This window comes from Mobula hypostoma, chromosome 5 (genome assembly GCF_963921235.1).
Source record: "Mobula hypostoma chromosome 5, sMobHyp1.1, whole genome shotgun sequence".
NCBI classification, from domain to species: domain Eukaryota; kingdom Metazoa; phylum Chordata; class Chondrichthyes; order Myliobatiformes; family Myliobatidae; genus Mobula; species Mobula hypostoma.
The window spans coordinates 35537636-35559500 of record NC_086101.1 but is presented as its reverse complement, the minus strand read 5'-3'; the positions used below and the strand labels follow the sequence as shown (position 1 = coordinate 35559500).

General features: G+C 45.4%; 1 protein-coding gene across 4 annotated transcripts in view; it reads right to left on the bottom strand.

Moving 5' to 3' along the window:
- Window positions 1–1702: 1702 nt before the first annotated feature.
- Window positions 1703–21865, bottom strand: part of fgf14 (fibroblast growth factor 14) — a 541877-nt gene continuing 521714 nt past the window's right edge. For all 4 annotated transcript variants that reach the window (XM_063048373.1, XM_063048370.1, XM_063048371.1 and 1 more), the window contains 2 exons: window positions 9956–10154; window positions 1703–4954 (listed from right to left, as the gene is read on the bottom strand). In XM_063048373.1, coding sequence (XP_062904443.1) covers window positions 4818–4954; window positions 9956–10154 — 336 coding nt within the window. In that variant the 3' untranslated portion in view covers window positions 1703–4817. The remainder of the gene's footprint in view (window positions 4955–9955; window positions 10155–21865) is intronic.

Genomic DNA, 21865 nt, shown 5'->3' with positions numbered 1-21865 from the left:
TTGAAGACTAGATAAGGTGCATGTGGAGAGGATGTTTCCTCTGACGGGGGTATCCAGAACTACAGGGCACAGCCTCAAAATTGAGGGGCGACCTTTTAGGACAGAGGTAAGGAGAATTTTTTTTAACCCAGGAGTAGTGAAATCTGTGGAATGCTCTGCCGCAGACTGTGGTAAAGCAGAAGTTGATAGCTTCCTGAATCGGTCAGGGCATCAAAGGATATGGCGAGAAGGCAGGGGTATGGGGTTGACAAGGGTCCGGGATCAGCCATGATGGAATGGCGGAGCAGACTCGATCGGGTGAACGGCCTAATTCTGCTCCGATGTCTTATGGTCCTATGGACTCAGGCACGTGGATGTATGAAAAGTGAAGGGGAATGTGGGATGAAACGGTGGCACAACATCATGGGCCGAAGAGCCTCCACTGTACTGTATGTCCTAACTTGCCTGGTGGTGCGACTTCCTTTAGACCGCAGTGTCTGTTTGCAACTGTTAGGTTTCTGTTAAGCAGCAGCTATTTGGCATGAAGCACTGAGTGCTTTGGTTAAACATCACACATGATAGAAAGTTTATTACCCAGTCAAACACCAAGCAGTCTCCCAGCGCAGCTGCCTGTTCAACCACAAACCTGCTTGGTTGCTGCACACGGAAGCAAACCAGAACGAACTCACAACGCCTTTGGACCACTGGAGAGCCCGTAATTGTTCCCTTTGGTGTCCCATTCATCCCAGGTGTTCCCTATTCCTTGACGGAGAGCTCGGCAGACCACAAACCTCCGGTCAAAAGCTGCAGGCTTACTTTTCACATCTGGGGTGAAGGATTTGCTGACAGTCCTACCTGCCTCAGTCACCCCCCTGACCACGACTCCCAGGGATGAGGAAATGCACAACTGAGGGGAAGTTTTCCATGTCTCCCTTGACGGAACTGGGCTCACTGCACTTTTCCATAAGACAATAAGACAAAGGAGCAGAGTTAGGCTATTCACCCATCAAGTCTGCTCTGCCATTCCATCATGGCTGATTCATTATCTCCTCAACCTCCTTTTCATACCTTCTTCCCATAACCTTTGACACCCTTACTAATGAAGAATATATCAATCTCCGCTTTAAATTTACTCAATGACTTGGCCTCCACAGCTGTCCATGGCAACGAATTCCACAGATTCACCACACTCTGGCTAAAGAAATTCCTCTTCTAAAGGATGTCCTTCTATTCTGAGGCTGTGCCCTTTAGTCCTAGATTCCCCCACCAGAAGTGGATCCTCTCCACATCCACTTTGTCCGGGCCTTTCAATATTTGATAGGTTTCATTGAGAATCCCCCTCATTTCTTCTGAACTCCAGCGTGTACAGGCACAGAGCCATTAAACACTCTTTGTTAACCCTTTCATTCCTGGGATCATTCTCGTGAACCTCTTGTGGACCCTCTCCAATGCCAGTACACCCTTTCTTAAATAAGGGGCCCAAAACTGGACAACATATTCCAAATGTGTCTGACCAATGCCTTATAAAGCCTTAGGATAACATCCTTGCTTTTATACTCTAGTCCTCTCAAAATGAATGCTAACTTTGTGTTTTACTTCCTCACTACTGGCTCAACCTGCAAGTTAACCTTTAGAGAATCCCGCACAGGGGCTATCAAGTCCCTTTTCACTGGCGTAGGGTTCATGAGCCACAGTTGAACAGTATCTTCATATAAATATTTTATTCAATATGTTGTATTTTTGTGTACAACAAATGATAATAAACATTTAAACTGTACAATGCAGACAAACTCTTTTTTGCATATATGTATGTAAATTTAGTAATACATACCAACAGTTCTTGACACATACAACCTACGACATGCAGTTCAGTTTGATCATTGTCACCCTCATCCCATGCAACATATGAGACAAGAGACAAAATAGTAACAAAGGTAGAAAGAATAAATTATCCCCCTGCTCCATTGTTTCTTAAAACGTGATAAGAATTAGCTTGTCAAGGACAACCATTCATTTGGAATAAACACTCTCACGAACAACTCATAAAACAACTAAAGAATAAAAGAAACACAGAAGGGGTTAACAATTATATGCTCGTTGTCATTTACAAAAATAAATTCAGCCTAGGTTTAACCAGTCAACTGGTTTGCAAGGGTCATACTGTAGGGTCCACTGTTGAAATCAGCGTGCTGTCTGTTGTCTCCAGGAATTCTTGACTTCCTTCAGTTCGTTATCAAACGCACCCTCTCACACATGGATACTTACTATCCATGGCGTTAAATTTGTTCAGTACAGAGACCCCAATGGTGGCCGATGTGCTTAAACATTTTTTCTCTACATTGTTTTTTTTTAAAAAAGAGGAAATCAACACAAATCTAGTTTCCTTCGTTGGAACAAATGATGAGATAGAAATTGCTAAAAGTTATCAGGTGTCATACATTAGCAGCCTAGCAGCAGCATTGCGGCATTTCCAATTGGCAGAAATTAGAGTTTCTTTTAAAATAAATCAGAAACATTAGACTTACTAAATTACTAAATAGTTTTCAAGCTTGTAAGAACTACGAAACCTGCGGCTTGACAAACAAGTCCTTGAAATGCAGCAACACTTGATCCATCTATACTACAGTAAACATGACAAGGGAGTGACAATAGTTGCAGTTTTGGGCTCAACGTTAAGTGGTCAAAAGAGCCGACTGAATGGCTTCAATTTGCACAATGCTTGCCTTCCAGAGATCACATTTATAAAGTCCTATTCGTCAGTTTTCTGGACCCTAAATGAACCGTTACCTCTCCGACATAATGAAAACTCACAGTGCAGCATACCCATTAGTTTCCCATTTTGAACAGAACTCCACATATTCACACTCGGCCTGTTTTCTTTTCCCAACCATAACACACCTTTTATGACTTCCACTAAGTTGAATCTTGTTACATTAATACTAAGTGACATCTACTGGGCCATGAATTTCACGACTCTAGTATTTGTTCTGAGGCAGTGCTGGTCGTAAACATGTTTAAAAGTAATTTTGATTCGACTATTGACGCTTTAGATTTGCTGTATGGGACATTTATGATTTTATTTAGATGATATTGTCAAGGTGTGTTGTATTCCCAAAGATTTCACGTTGCTTTGTAAGGATAGCCTTTCCTGGATTAATGATATTTTTTTTGCCATTTTACCCAGCTTGCTAACCCTTTGAGGTAATTAAGAACTTTGCTACCTTTTCATTAGAATAAAGCACTTAGCACTTAATAGAATTGGGGTAGAACAAAAAATTAACAAACAAATCCAATGCATGTTAAAATTACTGCCAGAGTTAAAATAAATGAGTCTTTATTTTGGTACGTCCTGCACTTTTAACATAATTGCAGTACCCTAGTCAGCCAGAATAATGGAGACAGAACAATTCTGGGTCTTTCTTGATTAGGTAATTTTCACTTCTCTACAAGAGAATTTGGAAAAAGAATATGGAATATTACACATCTTTAAATAAAATCCAGCTTTCTGAAGGTTTTGTGATCATAAAAGTAACTGAGTTATTTGGATAAATGGATTAATTGAGGATAGAATGAACCATAGCGACCGCCTTTGTTTCCGCTGAGATTCTTAGTTTGTAAATGCTTGGGCCTTCTCCTCGTTAGGTGGGAAGGACTGGCTGGTGCCTGGGGGTGCACTGGCTCACTAAGTCCAATGGGCAACACCACTCACTGAGTTTAAAGGAATAAAGACAAGGAACTCTCTCACACGTTTTCCCCAAAACAGCCAAAGTCCTCTCTCTCTCTCTCCCTTCCTGGGGGACCAGTGAGGTCCGGCCTGCGGCACTGCCGCCGCAGGCGGGCCAGAACGATGCTGGCAGGCTTGGCTGATGCAGACAGGGCTCGCAGTTTGGCCTCCTCGCCTCTTGGCACCAGCTTCAGGGGGAACTTTGGCCACAGGGGCTAATCTCATCCCGGGCTCAGAGAGAGTGCCCTCAAAATTTAATGTGGGGCAACCGGGCAGGTGCTTGAGCCCCAGGTCTGACCAGGGGGCACCAAGACAAGCACCACAGTGAGGGATGGATCCAAAGGAGCAGGTGGTGGGGGAGATTGGTGCCATCACACTCTCCACCCCTGCTACCCGCAATTGACCTCGGCAACTGGCCGACAATTTGTCAGCCAGTACACAGGCTTCTATTTCACCTGCCTGACTTGTGAGTAATACTCCCCAAGATCCCCGTGGTCCTGGTGACTAACTAGTAGTTCCAACTCCACAGTGCGGAGCGCTTTTAGTTCTCCATCCACCCCCTGCTCTCCTACAGCGGAAAAAAAAACCACACACAGCAGATCTCTGCAAGAGTAAAAGTCAGAGCAGCTAGGTTTGAAAAAAAACCAAAGAGAAAGAGAGGTGGGGGGAGGGGGGTTGATGGAGGTGGAGGGCTTGTTCCTGAACAAGCAGAGATTTACAGCAAAGGTCTAAGATCCAGCTGCCAACAGCTCTCACACAGCGAGCAAGCCTCCTCCGGGTCTGGACTCCATTGTTGTGGTCAGCAGGCGATGCACCAAGAGAGGGTGTGAGATAGGTATTTCTCATGGAGTGTCACAGTTAACAGGAAACAGGTACAAGGCATTCATCCAGTGTCTGGGAAGGACAGCCATGGTCTGAGTTATCCAGGTTTCTTGTGGCGGGAGGAGCTACGCATTGGGATTTATCCGCTTGCAATGAGATAGTCAAAGACTGCGATGAGCAAGAGGTCGCCGGCTCTTCCTGCTCACGGACATTGGAAGGCAACAGTCTGCCAGGGATAAATTGCCCAATGGAGCAGTGGTTAACGGATGCGTCCTCTCCTAGACCCAGCGGGCTATGTCGATTTGTTTTTTTTGACTTGTTTGCCTCCATTCATTACAGCAGAAGTACATGTGCTTTTACTCGGAGTCGTCGTGTTTTTCAGGACGGTCTCGCCGATGTCGTGCAGGGATGGCTCACGGTACATGGCGACTAGAGCGGAGAGAGAACAGGCAGAGGTGAGGCAGCGGCTACAAACCACCCTTCGCAAGCCCCCTCCCACCATCCGGTAGGTTCCGGCTCACTGAGGAAGTGTCACAGCATCACAGAGGCCTTTCAGCCCATCCAGTCTGTGCTGACCAAGATGCCCATCCCATTTGCCCACGTTTGGCCCATTTCCCTCTAAGCCAGTTGCCCCCAACCTTTTTTATGCCATGGACCCTTAGCATTAACCCAGGGATCCATGGACTCCAGGTTGAGAGTGCTTGCACCTTTCCTATCCATGCACCTGTCTAAATGTCTTGTCACTGTTGCCAATTTACCTCCCTCAACTGTTAGTTTTCTGAACTCACGACATTCCAAGGCACTTTATGGCCAATGAAATGGAAACCATAGAAAGGGTGCAGAGGAGATTTACAAGGATGTTGCCTGGATTGGGGAGCATGCCTTATGAGAACAGGTTGAGTGAACTCGGCCTTTTCTCCTTGGAGCGACGGAGGATGAGAGGTGACCTGATAGAGGTGTGTAAGATGATGAGAGGCATTGATCGTGTGGATAGTCAGAGGCTTTTCCCCAGGGCCGAAATGACTAGCACGAGAAGGCACAGTTTTAAGGTGCTTGGAAATAGGTACAGAGGAGACGTCAGGGGTAAGTTTTTTACGCAGAGAGTGGTGAGTGCGTGGAATGGGCTGCTGGCAGCAGTGGTGGAGGCGGATACAATAGGGTCTTTTAAGAGACTCCTGGATGGATACATGAAGCTTAGAAAAATAAGGGGCTCTGGGTAAGCCTAGGTAATTTCTAAGGTAAAGGCATGTTCAGCACAGCTTTGTGGGCTGAAGGGCCTGTATTATGCTGTAGGTTTTCTATGTTTCTACGTTTCTAAGTAGGAATGGAAAGTTGAATTAAAATGGGTGGCCACAGGGAAATCCTGCTTTTTGTGGCAGATGGAGTGAAGGTGCTTGACAAAGCACTCTCCCAATCTACATCAGGTTTCATCGACTTAGAGGAGGCTACACCAGGAGTAGTGGATAGATGACTGCAACAGACTTGCAGGTGAAGTGTTGCCTCACCTGGAAGGACTGTTTGGGCCCTGAATGGTAGTGAAGGAAGAACTACAGAGGCAAGTGTAGCACTTGTTATACTTGCAGGGCTAAGTGCCAATGGGAAGATCGGTGGGGAGGGATGAGTGAACAAGGGAGTCATATAGAGAGAGATGTGTACAGAAAGCAGAGAGTGGGAGTGCGGGAGGGGAGATAAAGATGTGCTTAGTGGTAGGATCCTATTGAAGATGAAGGAAGTTATGGAGATTCATGGGGTGGTAGATAAGGACAAGGGAACCCTATCTCTATTGTGGCAGCAAGAGAATGGGGTGGGGTGAGGGTAGGTGAGAGTCAGGGGAGCAGAAGATTATGAAATTGTGGCAGTCTGTGACATTTTAACAGGGAGTCATAAAACCACAGAATAACACAGGAGGACTTCAAGCCCAACTGAGTCTGTGCTTACTGTCTCAAAGACCCAATCAGCTTGTCCCACCTCCCCATCTTTCTACACATCCCAGAAGTGTTTTATGCAGTTTCCTTAAGTACAGACACACAGGAAGGAAAATGCTGGAACCTGGAGCAAAAGACAAGAAGCTGGAGGAACTCAATGGGTCAGACAGCATCTGCGGAGAGAAATGGGCAGTTGATGTTTCTGGTCAAGACCCTTCATCTGGACAGGATGAAAGGATAAGTGACCAACCCAGTTGAAGAGTCCTGAAACTTTGACTGTTGCCTTTTGCTACGTCTTAATTGCATCTGTCAAATCTGCTTCCATCCCCATTCTAGTCTAACACATTGCAGAGTCAAGACGCCTGTTGAACAGATATTTCTTGGACATTTTCTGCTTCCTTTGCAGTCTGTCTGCTCTTGTTATTGACTTTGGGGATATTGTTCCCTTTATTTACAACACAGGAGATTCTATAGACTGACACACACAACATGCTTGAGGAGCTCAGCAGGTTAGTCCTGATGAAGGTTCTCAGCCCAAAATGTTGGCTCTTTATTCCTCTCCATAGATGCTGCCTGACCTGCTGAGTTCCTCCAGCATTTTGTGAATGTTACTTTTATTTGGTCTACCTGAATCAAGCTCCCACTCAGGACAGGAAGCCCCATTTTATTGAGCTTTCATTGGGAAGTCAGTATTTCATAGTAAATTCTGAGATAAGAGAATATTTGCGTATGGGAGTGGTAAGTGCGGATAGGAGTAATGAACCACAATGAATACTGCAACAAGGCAGTAAGTTAACGATCACCTTTACTGGGACTAGCAGTTACTTAATTACCAGAATTTAAGTTCCTTCAAGCAGTTGTGGGATTTGAACATGTTTTCCCGTCATGGTTGGGTATTACAAATAACCACCAGTAGTATTAGTGGTATTCCAATTTGTTCTGTATTTTACTTAAATACATAATTTGTTACCCAGTTAAATGATAGCTTCTCTTTTTTTAATATACTTTTTTAAACTATTTCCATGAAGCTTCAGCTAGTTGGGCCAAAATGTATTCATCCTGATGTGTCCCAATTAACCAGAATGCACGGTATTGAAAGGCCTAGATAGCGAACGTGGAGAGTCTAGGACCAGAGGGCACAGCTCAGAGTAGAAGGACACCCCTTTACAAAAGAGATGAGGAGGAATTTCTCTAGCTTGAGGCTGTTGAATCTGTGGAATTCATTGCCACAGATGGCTGTGGAAGCCAAGTTACTGGGCATAGTTAAAGTGGAGGTCAACAGGTTCTTGATTAATAAATGCATCAAAAGTTATTAGGAGAAGGCAGGAATATGAGGTCGAGAGGGATAATGAATCATCCATGATGGAATAGCAGGGCTGACTTGGGCCAACTGGCCTAATACTGCTTCTTTGTCTTATGGTCTTGTGATTCTTCGTGTACGGGATCTTCCCTTTTTTGTTAAATTTAAAATGGCTTCTTTGTTACGTTATACTGGGGAATGCTTCTTTGTTATGTTAAATGCTGAGAAAGTCTTTAGCTAGACAGTTGCTTGGGTTAATACAGACAGCAGGGTGCTATTAGCCAATGGGTGTTCATGTATCGTTTTGTTTTCGGATGATAATGCTGTCTCATATGACTGTGGACGGGGCTTTTTGGCGGGGAGTCAGAGGAGAGACAGGGAGGACGGTGGACGGGGTTTTGGCGGGGAGTCGGAGGAGAGGCGGGGAGTTGGAGGAGAGATGAGGAGGACAGTAGAGAGACGGGGAGTCAGAGGAGAGACGGGGAGTCAGAGGAGAGACAGGGAGTCGGAGGAGAAACGGGGAGTCGGAGGAGAGACGAGGTTTTTGACGGGGAGTCGGAGAGACGGGGAGTCGGAGGAGAGAAGAGGAGAATGGCGGACGTGCGGAAAGGCTCTGGTCGATCACTCCAGGTGATCCCGAGCCGTGAGTCGACAGGATTTGGGTGGTCGTCTGGATTCAATTGAGCTCCAACGGTTGCGCGTGAAGAACTTGGACTTTGATAAGTGTTGGAGCCTTTTTTTTCATTACTTTCTTTTCTGTATCGAATTTATATTTATGTCATAGAATTAGTAATATCTATAAAGTGTACTTGTTAAAATTTACTGGGTGTGCTGGCTGATGATTGATATTTGGGATTTGATTCGGGCAGCAACCGACTCCGTGGGAAGCGTCGAGGCAGGTGCTGGGTGGGATTTCCCCTAGGCATATATGAGCCAATATACTGAATGTTACATTTGGAATGCTCTACCTCAAAGGGCAGAGAGTAGGCCCTTCAGTCCATCACCAGTGCTGACCATCAACCACCCATTTTACACTAACCCTTCATTCATTCCTTTTCTGTATTCTCATCAAAGTTTCCATCAGCTTCTGTGTATTGAATTTGGGTTTAGTCAGGTAGACACTCAGTGGACAGTTATTAGGTATACCTATACACCTGCTCATTAATACAAATATCTAATCAGTTATCTTGGGATTTTCATGCTCCACAGTATGTAGAGTTTATAGAGAATGGTGTGAAAAACAAAATAAAAATCGCAGTTTTTGGAGTTCTGTGGGCGATAACAGTGTGTTAATGAGACAGGTCAGAGGGTCAAGCTAGAAGGAAGGCGATAGTAACTCAAATAACCACCATGAGTGGTGTGCAGAAGAGCATCTCTGAATGTACAACTCGTCAAACATTGTAGTGGACGGCAACGGCAGCAGAAGGCTACAAACATGCACTCAGTGGGTGTATAAGCCCTGTCTTTTAGATGGGCACATGCAAGAAAGAAAAGTAGGAGGTTGTGTGTGAGGGAAGGTTTAGACTGATTTTGAAGTGGGGTAAAAGGTTGGCACAACATTGTGGGCCAAAGGGTCCATATGGTGCTTTAATGTTCTATCTTCTACACTCAGTGGCCAGCTTTTTAGATACAGGAAACCACTGAGTGTACTTCTCAATGTTCGTGGTTTTCTGCTGTTCTAGTCCTTCCACTTCAAGGTTCGACATGCTGTGCGTTCAGAGATGGTCTTCTGCACACCACTGTCGTAACGCGTGGTTATCTGAGTTACTGTTGCCTCCTTGTCAGCTTGAAATAGTCTGGCCAATCTCCTCTATTCTCTCTCATTAACAAGGCATTTTCTCCCACAGAACTTTCACTCAATGGATGTTGTTTTTTGTTTCTCGCGCCATTCTCTGTAAGCTCTAGAGACTGCTGTGTGTGAACTCCCATGAGATCATCAGTTTCTGAGAAAATCAAACACTCTGTCTGGTACCAGCAATCAAAGTCACTTAGATCACATTTCTTCCCCATTCTGACATTTAGTCTGAACAACAACTGAACCTCCTGACCATGTCTGCATGCTTTTATGCATCGAGTTGCTGCCACATGATTGGCCGATTAGATATTTGCATTAATGAGCAGGTGTACCTAATAAAGTGGCCACTGAGTGTACAGTATGTCTCACATGGCTACTGTCAGTGTTGGGTAGCAACATGAGCAGAGTACCTTCCAGTGGCTTGGGCAGAAAGTGAGAAGCAGGTTTAGTTTTCTTCACGCGGTTCCCTTTCATGATTTGTCCATCCTTGTTGAAACCCAGGTACCATGCCCTGCCAGATTCCTGTTGCCGGTACAGCATTGATGAGTAGATCACGTAGTAGTTCTCGTAGACCGACTCCTTGAACTTGCATTCGGGTGTAAAAAGTTCCTGTGGGGCAGTAAAACATCACAGAGCTTTAGCCAAATGATCCGAGCCACAGGACAACCTACACTGTATCCTTACAAAAAAGGGCACCCTGGTAGCATAGACGTTAGCGCAACGCAATTACAGCTTGGGGTGTCAGAGTTCAACGTTCAATTCTGACGCTATCTGCGAGAAGTTTGTACGTCCTTCCCGTGAGCGCATGGGTTTTCCCTGGGCGCTCCGGTTTCCTCCCACATTCCAAAGACGTACTGCTTAGTAGGTTAATTGGTCATCGAAGTTGTGCCGTGATCAGGCTAGGGTTAAACCGGTGGGTTGCTAGGCAACACAGCTTCTTGGCTCCGAAGGGCCTGTTCCACACTGCCATCTCTAAATAAATATATAAATAAAATGTAACACCAAAAATAGAACTAAAATGCAATTATGAAAGGAAAATTCAAATTCTGACAAGGTCGGATGGATGAGGAGGTAAACAAGAAGGCCAGGTTTCTCTTGGCGCAGAGGGTTATAATGTCGGTCAGTAGGGATGGTAACGTTGATCAGCAGGGTCACAGCAAAACTGGAGCTAGGGCTGGTACCTCAAGTCCGCACTGTCATTCAGTGTGATCGTGGCTAGTCTACCTGAGGCCTCAGCTCCTCTTCTGGGCCCTCAGCTCCCCGATCTTTCAAAAATTTATCTACAGACTCCCTCCTGGTGGTCCCGTCTCCAGTCTTCCCCCACCCCCAAGTTAAAATGAATTGGAGAGATTCACCACACTTTGGTGAATTGCATTTTGACAGCCTCCAATGTGAATACAACCTTTTTTAAAGGAAAGGATGGGCGTATGTACAGCAGCCCCATGTGATCTCACCAATGCTCTGTACCATTATTTCAAGGCTTCTCTGTTTTAAGACTCCATTATCCCTGCTACAAAGGCCAAGCTGCTATTTGCTTCTCTAAACACTTTTTGCAGCTGCTTGCAAATTTTTTGCGATCCATGCACTAGGGCATCCAGATAAAATGGATGTGGAAAGGATGCTTCCTATAGTAGGGGAGTCTAGGACTAGAGCACACAGCCTCAGAAAAAGGGACATCCCTTTAGAACAGAGATGAGGAGGAATTCCTTTAGCTTTTAGCTAGTGGTGAACCTGTGGAATTCATTGCCACAGATGGCTGTGGAGGTTAAGTCAGTGGGTATATTTAAAGTGGAGGTAAATAGGTTCTTGATTTGCAAGGGCATCAAAGGTTACGGGGAGAAGGCAGGAGAATGGGGTCGAGAGGGATAATAAATCAGCAGACTCGATAGGCTGAATGGCCTAATTCTGTCATATTGTCTTATGGTTTTATGCCTCTGAACTGCACTCATCTGCAAGCTCTCTCCCGCTGCGTTTTGATTCCTCTCACTGATGTGCGTAGCCTTACACTTCCCTTCATTTGCCGACGTTTCACTCACTCACTATATTCTATATTCTGCTGTTGTTGTTCGTCTCCGCGCCTTGCGGTGCAGAGAGGCGGAACTTTGCCACTTCTTTGTCTGTTTTTTACGAGGCTCAGCTGCTTTGTTGCCACTCAGCCCAGCGCGAGGGGAAAGTGTGCGAGGGGCCGGCCCGATTCGAACCCGGGTCCGCTCGCCTCAAAGTCTGGTGCGGAAGCCACTACACCACGGGCCGGCTTCTCTGTTCTGTGGCAGAGCGCAAACGTCTCACCACAACACGTCCTCCCGTTTATCAGGGCGTCAGCGGCAAACCTGGATACTTTCCACACTGCTTTCAATGCACGTTCATGGATTTGTCCCAGAGCACTGAGGTCTGATCCTGTGCTCAAGCATCATACCCATCTGAGGAACTTAGTTCATCGTCTCAGCCAAAAGATGGCATTCCTTACAATGCAGCGCCCTCTCAGCATCGCACAGACCTTCTTTCTGGGCTTTAACTCCCTGAGTGAGAGCTGAACCACCAGTCTTTTGATTCAGGAAACACTGCAGAGGAAGAGCTACAATGTTTGAGGTGTTATGTATTAATATTCAACACCTCCCCCCCCCCCAATTGGCATCACTATAACTTGTCATTACCACAGTGCTGTGTGCCTGCGGGCTTACTGTTCCCAATCTGGCTGGTGTGTTTCATATATCACAACAGTGATTATATATCACTACCCTTGTGTAGTGACATTGGCCTCACCCGAATTCACAGTCCCTTCAGCCCATCAAGCTTTGCTTCTGCCCCAATCTCCCTGTATTCCTGCATTAGCTCTCCCCAGATCCTACACCAAAGGGGCGATTTACAGTGGCCAGTCAAGCTCCCAGAACAGACTTTGTCAGGATGTGGGTGGAAATTGGAGCACCTAATGGAAGCAACACACATGAAATGCTGGAGGAACTCAGTAGGCCAGGCAACATCTATGGAAAAGAGTACAGTCGACGTTTCGAGACAAGACCCTTCATCAGGACTGGAGCCAGGGTAAGAAGGCAGGGGGAGGTGAGGAAGAAGTACAAGGTGATAGATGTCAGTCAATGGCCTCCTCTACTGTCACGATAGGGCACCCTTAGGTTGGAGGAGCAACACCTTATATTCTGTCTGGGTATCCTCCAACCTGAGGGCATGAACATTGACTTCTCTAACTTCCAGTAATGCCCCTCCCACCCATTATCCTCCAATCCTAATTTTCCTCCCTCTCCTTATCTCCTTACTTGCCCATCAGCTTCTCTGGTGCTCCTCTCCTTTTCTTTCTTCCATGGCCTTCAGTCCTCTCCTATCAAATTACCCCTCTGTATCTCTTTCAATTTTCAGCCTTCCAGCTCTTTACTTCACCTCTCCCCCTCCCAGTTTCACCTATCACCTTGTGTTTCTTCCAACCTCCCCCCACCTTCTAACTCTTGACTCCTCATCATTTTTTCTCCAGTCCTGACGAAGGGTCTCGGCCTGAAATGTCGACTGTACTCTTTTCCATAGATGCTGCCTGGCTTGCTGAGTTCCTACAGCATTTTGTGTGTGTTGCTTGGATTTCCAGCATCTGCAGATTTTCTCTCGATTGCGATTGCACCCAATGGGAGCTCACACGGTCACAGGAAGGTGCTGGAGGTCAGAATTGATCCAGAGTCACTGGAGTTGTGAAGCAGTGGCTTGACCCACCTTGTCAACTAAGTCCTAGGACTTGGTACAGAAATCTGACTGGCTGTCTCGTGAGGTCTGAGCACAGGATCTGTTCTCTGTGCCTGGCCTTTGTGCTTGCAAGAGCACTGAGTAGAAGTATTTCCTTTGGTCTTTCTATAACATTGTTTTTAGCCTTTTATAATAAATTGATAATTATGCTAAAGCACAACACTGGAGAACATTAGATCAAATCAAGTTTAATTATCATTCAACCATACAAGGATACAGCCAAACAAAACAGTGTTCCTCTGTTCATCATACATACACATTCATCATACATACGTATTCATCATATGTACAAGTTCACCATATGTACATAAACTTCATCATACATACACACACATTCATCATACATACACACATTCATCATACATACATGCACATTCATCATATGTACATGCGTACATATGCATCATATGTACATACACATTAAGCACTTGTTCACACATGCCAACAAAAGTGAATATTAATATTAATAACCTGCTCTACGACATCTGACTTTGGAAAGACATTCTTCTTAGCTTTCCTCCCATGTACCGATTCATCTTCCAGCCAGCCATGCCCCGTGTCTCTACCGCCTCTTTCATTAAAGATAATAGCCTTATCTTCTAATTGCAGTTTGGATTCTGCACACTTGGTGCATACATATCACCATGTACACCACGATGGGCATTATGAGCTGGAGTATTAGTTCTCCTGCTTGTACAATAGCTTGAGCTCTGTTTATCTAAAGGGTCAATAGACAAAATCTCCTTTATGCTGGAGTTGAAGGATATTCCCAAATGTTAAAGCTCTGCACGTATGATGTGACCAGTGTCTACAAAGGTACAGTCTGTTGGAATCTTTCTCAATAATTTTGTTCATAACCTTCACCATAAAAATTCAGGGCATTAAATGGATTTATGTACATTTTAAATGAAGGTGAACCCAATTAACTTATAAGTGAGGCAGAGAACAAGTATACTATTCAAAGATATTTTCCTTGTAATTTCTACAGATGCACAGTGGAGAGTATCCTGACTGGTTGCATCACGGCCTGGTATGCAAACACCAATGTCCAGGAATGGAAAAGCTTACAAAAAATGGTGGATACAGCTCAGTCCATCACAGAAACAGCTCTCCTCATCAAGGAGTGTGCCATAAGAAAGCAGCGTCCACCATCTAAGGATCCCCAGCACCCAGGCCATGCTCTCTTCTTCCTGCTACCATTGGGATGGAAGTACAGGACTCGCGGTCCCACACCACCAGGTTCAAGAACAGTTATTACCACTTAACCTCCTGAACCAGAGGGGATAACATCATTCAGCTCAACACTAAACTGATTCCACAATCTATAGACTCACTTTCAAGGCCTCTACAACTCAAGTTTTCAATATTTATTTATTTATCTATCTATCTACTTAGGAGGAGAAGATGGCGGCACGACGCAGCTGGCAGCGGCCACTCCGGTGAATGATATGTGTTATCTGTCAAGTAGGGTGCTGTGCACAATCCTGATTTGATGGAGACAGACTTGAGAGAACGGAGGAACATCTGTGAAACTTCTGAAATGCCTGCTTCGCTGCTGCTGCTACTGTGTGATCCAGAATCTCCGGAGGGGAAGGCCCCAAGTCCTCGGCTTTGCTTGTTGCTCGGCGGCTGGGGTAGGGTCGAAGCGCTCGGCAGAGATGGTGCTCGGTGCTCGGTGTCAGAGGCTCGAAGTTTTCGGACGGACTCAGAGTCGGCTGTGGTCGGGTGCTTCCAATGCATCGGCAAGTTTGCGGCGCTTGGAGTTCATGGCAGGGAGATTTTCTCCCTTCTACTGTCTGCGTGAGATGATGGGGCTATCGGGACTTGAGACTTTTTTTTACCGTGCCCATGGTCTGCTCTTTATCAAATTACGGTACTGCTTTGCACTGCTGTAACTATATGTTATAATTATGTGGTTTTGTCAATTTTAGTCTTGGTTTGTCCTGTGTTTCTGTGATATCATTCTGGAGGAACATTGTATCATTTTTTAATGCATGCATTTCTAAATGACAATAAACGAGGACTGAGTGTCCTCATAATCTAATCTAATTTATATTTTTGTATTTGTAGATTGTTTGTTAGTCTTTGTTTCTGTGTATTCTATTGTATTCCTTTGTTCTACTGTGAATGCCTGCAAGGAAATTAACCTCAGAGTTGTATATGTTGACACAGGTACATCGATAATAAATCTAACTGGAATGTTTGAACTTTGAAGAAAATATGCCGAAATCCAGGAGGGGTATACTTTGATTTGTACAAGATTACATAGGCTTGCATTTCTTTGAACCTTGTTGGGCGGAGTTATTTCACGGTCACCATGCCCTTGAGAGAGCGAGAGAGAGAGAGCGTGTGGTGGCGTGGAATGTGGAGAGAGGGCAGCATTGCTGTAGATGAGACAGTAAACTGAAGACCTGCGCGTTCCCTCAGAGGAACACTAGCATTCGCACGGCATTACTCCAAAAGGCTGCATCAATCATTAAGGACTCCTACCACCCAATAATGCTTTCTTCTCATTACTACCATCAGAGGGGAGGTACAGCAGTTTGAAGACCCACACTCAACATTTTAGGAACAACTTCTTCCCCTCCATCATCATATTTCTGAATGGTCCTTGAACCCATGAACAAGAATTCATTATTTTTCCTCTCTTTTTGCACTTCTTGCTTGTTTTTATATATATTTCTGATTGTAACTTATAGTGTATTTTATTTACTGCACTGTACTACTGCTACAAAACAACAAATTTCACGACATATGTCAGTGTTAATAAACCTGATTCTGACAAGGAAAAGGAGCACGAGGTTCTGGCCACAGTACACCCCTCGATGAATGTCACAGCAACAGGTTAGCTAGTCACCTTGTTATTTGTGGGATTATGCACCAAATGGCCACAGTGTTTTGGTTAAAATTCATTTGATGGGATCTGGTGTCATGGGCAAGATCTGAAAATCCCTGTTGGGCTCTTGCAGTCTCCTTCCCCCTGCAATCCCCATCAGCTGAGGCTATTTCTAATCAGGGATTTATTTACTTATTGAGATACAGTGCCAAATAGGCCCTTCTGGGCATTCAAGCCGCACGACCCAGAAATCCCCCCATTTAGTCCCAGCCTAATTACGGGACACTTTACAACGACCAATTAACCTACCAACCTGTACATCACTGGATGGCGGGAGGACACTTCGTGGAAAAAACGTGTAAACTCCTTGTAGGCAGTGGCTTGAGTCGAACCTGGGTCGCTGGTACTGTAAAACGTTGTGCTGACTATTACGCTACTGTGCCGTCATATCCACTGGAAAGCCCACTAAGATACCTGATTCTTCCTCTTCAATGGCAATTTGTCCGGGAATTCCAATGTCCCATTCCCTGCTTTCTCCATCTAAAATGGCCTTCTCAAATTAGAGGTGAAATGTACTCGTTCAGGACCTCTCATTGTCATCCAGCTCCACAGACTGATTGTCCTTTGGTTTCTAATGGGTTCTTAGTATACTAATAAAATGCCTTGTGATTTTCCTAAAATTGCCCAGCAGTGACACTTTGTGCCCCCCACTTCACTTTCCCAATATTTTAAGCAAAATTCAACACATCCTTTAGTCCCAGAGAGCCGGTCCTGTTTTCAGTTCTCTGATCCTGCCCTACGTGTGAAAGAAAGAAAGAGTCGCTTTATTTGTGGCGTCTATATCAAAGCTTTGAAATGTTCAGTGGCACGTGCTGGGGAATCCCGCAAGTGTTGCCACGCTCCTGTCGCCATCTTGAAATGTGTAAGGAAACCGGAACACCCGGAGGATGCGCACACGGTCACAGGGAGAACGTGCAAACTCCTAACAGACAGTAGCGGGAATTGAATCCGATCTTACCTCTCGCGCTGTAAAGTGTTGTGCTAACCACTACACTACGGTGCTGCTCCTTGACATCCAGGGTCCCCTGGATTTGATGACCTTGGCCTTCACTATTACAGGAATGCACTGACTCTGAACTCCTGATATTCCGTCTTTGAATGCCTCCCACCAGTCAAGCTACCTGCTCCCAGTCTATGAAAAAAAATTAGCCTTCCCCTAATTCAGGACCTTGATTTCCAGTCTCTCCTTTTCCTTGTCCATACCAAACATAAAACTACAAAGTTATGATCACCATTTCAGAAGCGTTCTCCCACTGACATTCCCACTCGTTGCCCAGCTACATTTCCGAAGGTTAGATCCAAGATCCTTCCTTCTCTAGTAGCTGCTTCTAAGTATTGTCTCGTAGAAGCACTTTAAAATTCCTACCCCCTCCATGCCATTCACACTGTAAACTTCCAGCTAATATTAGGGAAGATATAATCCATACTGCTACTATCTTAGTTTTGCACCAGATTGTGACCTACCCACATCTTGGCTACTCCATCCCCTGCTAACTCTCCATGAGACTTGTAGTACAACCCCAGAAAAATGGCTCTAAGGCCATTAGACATAAGAACAGAATTAGGCCATTTGGCCCATTGACTCAGTTCCGCCATTCCATCATGGCTGATTTATTATCCCTCTCAAACCCATTCTCCTGCCTTTTCCCCACAACCTTTCTTGTTCTTACTAATCAAGAGCCCATCAATCTCCACTTTAAATATACCCAATGACTTGGCCTCCACAGCCATCTGTGGCAATTAGTTCCACAGTTTCACCACGCTCTGGCCAAAGAAACTCCTCCTCATCGCTGTTCTAAAGGGATGAAATTCTATTCTGAGGCTGTGCCCTCTGGTCTTAGACACCCCATTACTGGAAATATCCTCTTCACGTCCAACATATCTACAGTAGACATTTCAATATTTGATAGATCCCTCTCATTCTTCTAAACTCCAGTGAATACAGGTCCACAGGCATCAAATGCTACTCTTAAGTTAACCCTCTCATGCCGGGATCATTCTTGTGAACCTCTTCTGGCCCCTCTCCAATGCCAGCGCATCCTTTCTTAGATAAGGGGCCCAAAACCATTCTCAATACCCCAGGTGTGGTCTGACCAATGTCTTACAAAGCCTCAGCATTTTTTTTTTACCTCCACCTGTGATCTCATTTGAAGAGCCACCCTGCTTGCTGAGGTGAAAGACTCCAGTATTGGATGGTTCACTGTATTTAATGCAGCATGTGCGTGAGTGTTGCGCTGAAGCTGTTCATCAGATGAATACGTGTCAATGGACGGAGTTCTCCAAACTCAAGTGCAACTGAAGCTTCGGATGGCACAGTGCCACAGTTAGTGGAACCCCCTGGCTCACAGCTCCAGCAGACCAGGTTGAATCCTGACCCTGTGCGCTGTCTATGTGGAGTTTGCACGCTCTCTCCTGAGTTTCCTCCATCTGCTCCAGGTTCTTCCGACACCCCAAAGATGTGTGGATCAATAGTTAATTGGCCACAGTAAATTACCCCTAACGTGTGGGTGAGAGGTAGAATCTGGGGGAGGTTGAAAGGGATGCAGGGAGAATAAAATGGGATTGGTGTAAATGGCTGGTTGATGACTGGCACGGTTTTAGTGGGCCGAATGGCCTGTTTCTGTGCCGTGTGTCTCTATGACTCAAGGAAACGAGAGAGAAACCGGAAATAACAAGATGCAAGGGATGAATGGAGGAGAGGCCAACCTGCCACATTGGGGATTAGCCGATTACTTGGCGAGTCATGGACTAACAAGGGAGGTATGCAACAAACAGCAGATGTGTGGAGATCGGGTATCTCTGAGATTAAATTTAGGTTAGTCACAGTTAACTAAAATAACAGAATGTAGTCTTAAATTTAGCACCAAAGGTGGCCGTGATGTAGGAATCCTGGGAATTTTAGTGACTGCTTTACAACACAGTTGGCCTGACTCAAGGATTCCCCAGGGATCTTTCTCCTCTCTCTCTCTCACCTTCCTCTTCCCAAAACACATAAACCGACTCCCTACTCCACTGCTGTTCTACAAAATGGATAAATATCTCGGGACAGTAAGCTGACCCACATCCCTGAGAAACCTAAGAACTTGCATGCTTCACTAAATTAAATATTGATACAAAATGTTGTGTTTGTGGCTTTTACTTGGAGGAAATTTCTGCTCTCCAAGCCTGGAAAATGATGGGAGTAAATGTCAGTGGACACGGCCGCCAGCAGTCCTGTCCTCCTGCAATTTGCTTTTACTCTCTTCAACAGAATGCGAATCAGCTTTATTATCAGTGACGTGTGTTGTCTTCTGGCAGCAGTACAGGGCAAGACATAAAAAATTATTATAAGTTAACAAAAAGAAGTGGAAAAGAGTAAAATAACTATGTTGTGTTCATGGGTTCATGAACCATTCAGTAATTTGACATACAGAGTGGGAAAAGTTATTCCCAAAATTTGAGAAGTTTTCTTCTACAGCAGTGCCTTGAGATGGAGGATGATTCGCTTCCACAGCAAATCAGCCTCCATTCCACAGGTAGGGCAGGCAGTACTTGGCAGGCTAGTGGCCTTCTGCAGGTCATATCTAAACTTCTTACCCAACCCTGGCTTGCCAGCCCTAAGTGCTACAGGTCTAGGCTTCAGCAGGTGACGTATCTCCTCGTTCTTCCAGGTCATCTAAATGGGGAAGGCTCGGACTGTTTCGGTGGGTACACACTCATCCACACATGTCCTTACGAAGTCAGTGATGACTGCGGTATGTTCATTTAGGTCTGCTGACGAATCCTTGAATGTGGTCCAGCTCACCGACTCAAAACAATCCCAAATTTGCTCCTCCGGCCTCTCCCATCGGCTCTTCGTAGTCCTGGTGTCACGTTCTTTAGTCTCCCTGTACATGCTCACAGGGCTCTCTGTGCTCTCCCGATACATAACCACAAGGTTCTCAGTACCATCCCGGATTCACCTACTCCACTGACTGCCCATAGGTCAGAGGTTCCCAAGTGTCAGTGGGGATATTGTACTCTTTCAACAAGACTGAACTGTTCCAACTGCCAGGGCTGGTGATCTCCAGCTATGACAGAGCTCGGAACAGAGTGTCTGTTTCGGGAATCTGGTCTCAGGAATGCAGGTTACGTGCTGTACTCAACATAGCCATCTGTGTAAGACCAGGGCCTTGAAACTGGAGGAGACGGTCGAGGAGGGAATGTTGACATTGGGTCGCTTAACCTTACAGTGGATTTGGTTGATATTATGAAGACAGCATTGCTGGAATTTTTCCATGCCTTGAGGTGCCTGCTGTAAATAACCCAGACCTCAGAACTGTACAGGAGGGCAGGGGTCGCTGTTGACAGGCGGTTTTCAAATGCTCCTTCTCTCAATCAACCCAAGGCTATCTGTAAGGTTGAAAGTGGAGATGAATTTCACTAGCGATGCCTGCCTTTGCCAAGAGGGATTCCCAAAATACAGAATGCATTCCATGTTTTGCTGGGTGCCGTGTGAAACCTTATCTGAGAGGGTAGTGTGTTGCTTGAGGTTCCTTTTTGTTACACCCACCGAGATGAAGCGAAAAGCCATCCAGACAGATCACTCAATACCAAAGTACATTGAGTTCATGGTGATTGTCCATTGTGACCTACGATGGCAGGAAACTCGTGCGGGAGAGTTTTTAAAGTGAAAAGGCCGTTGCACTGGGGCAGTTCCACTCTCTTGACCTCAGAGGTCTGGGTCCAGTGGTATGAACAAGTATTACACACTTGGGTCTTTCTTGGTTGCAGGGGATGACATGATGTCTTCTGTGCCTTGTCATGCATGCCCTTTGCTCTCCACAGAGCATTACAGTACCACCTTCCTAGTCACTGGATATCACTGTAGCTCGCATCGGTCCAGCCGCTGGAGCTGACTTCACCTGCTAACACAGTCATGACCCTATCTCACCGGGGTATGAGGATGCCAGCTACCCTCACCCGGTTTAGCCTGCCCGTTAAGGTGGTATACCGGTGTAGTAGCTGTTTGCACTGAGGTAGTACAAAAGGAAAAGTAAACAACGCAGAATGTGGTGTTAGTTACAGAGAAAGAGCAGTGCAGGTAGACAATGAGGTGCAAAGGCCAAGCCAAGACAGATTAGGAGATCAAGAGTTGATCTTTATCGTATGAGAGATCCATAGGATAGAAGCTGTCCTTAAGCTGGTGATACGTGTCCTCAAGCTTTAACAAATTTCAAACAATACAGTGATAATAAACCTGATTCTGATTCCGACGCCACACAGGCAGGTCTCTGAATCTGTGCGGCTGAGGTGCTACCTATAAGTGCTGTTGACCCTGCTGAGTGCCAAGTCCCCAACCAATCATGCATGTTGTCTGTTGCCGCTTCTGCTTTCAAAGATAATGTTACAATCAGCATTGGGTTCCTGACACCCGGATAGCTCTGTTTGGGCATCTTAAGTCACCAGACTCTGACTGAAAGAAAGCCGGTTGATCAATTAATCCATCCTCACACAACCTACCTCTTCTCACCAAGGGGTGATTGCACCACCTCAGTTTCCATAATTTACAGATAATTTCAGAATGAAGGTGACAGATAAGTTTCTGAGTTAAATGACATTGAGAGGGTTGAAGAATGGGAGTACAGCCTGAGCTTGAGGAACAGCCATTGGATGGTGAAATAGAAGAGCAGGGCTGAATGGCCTCCTTCTGCCTCTGGGT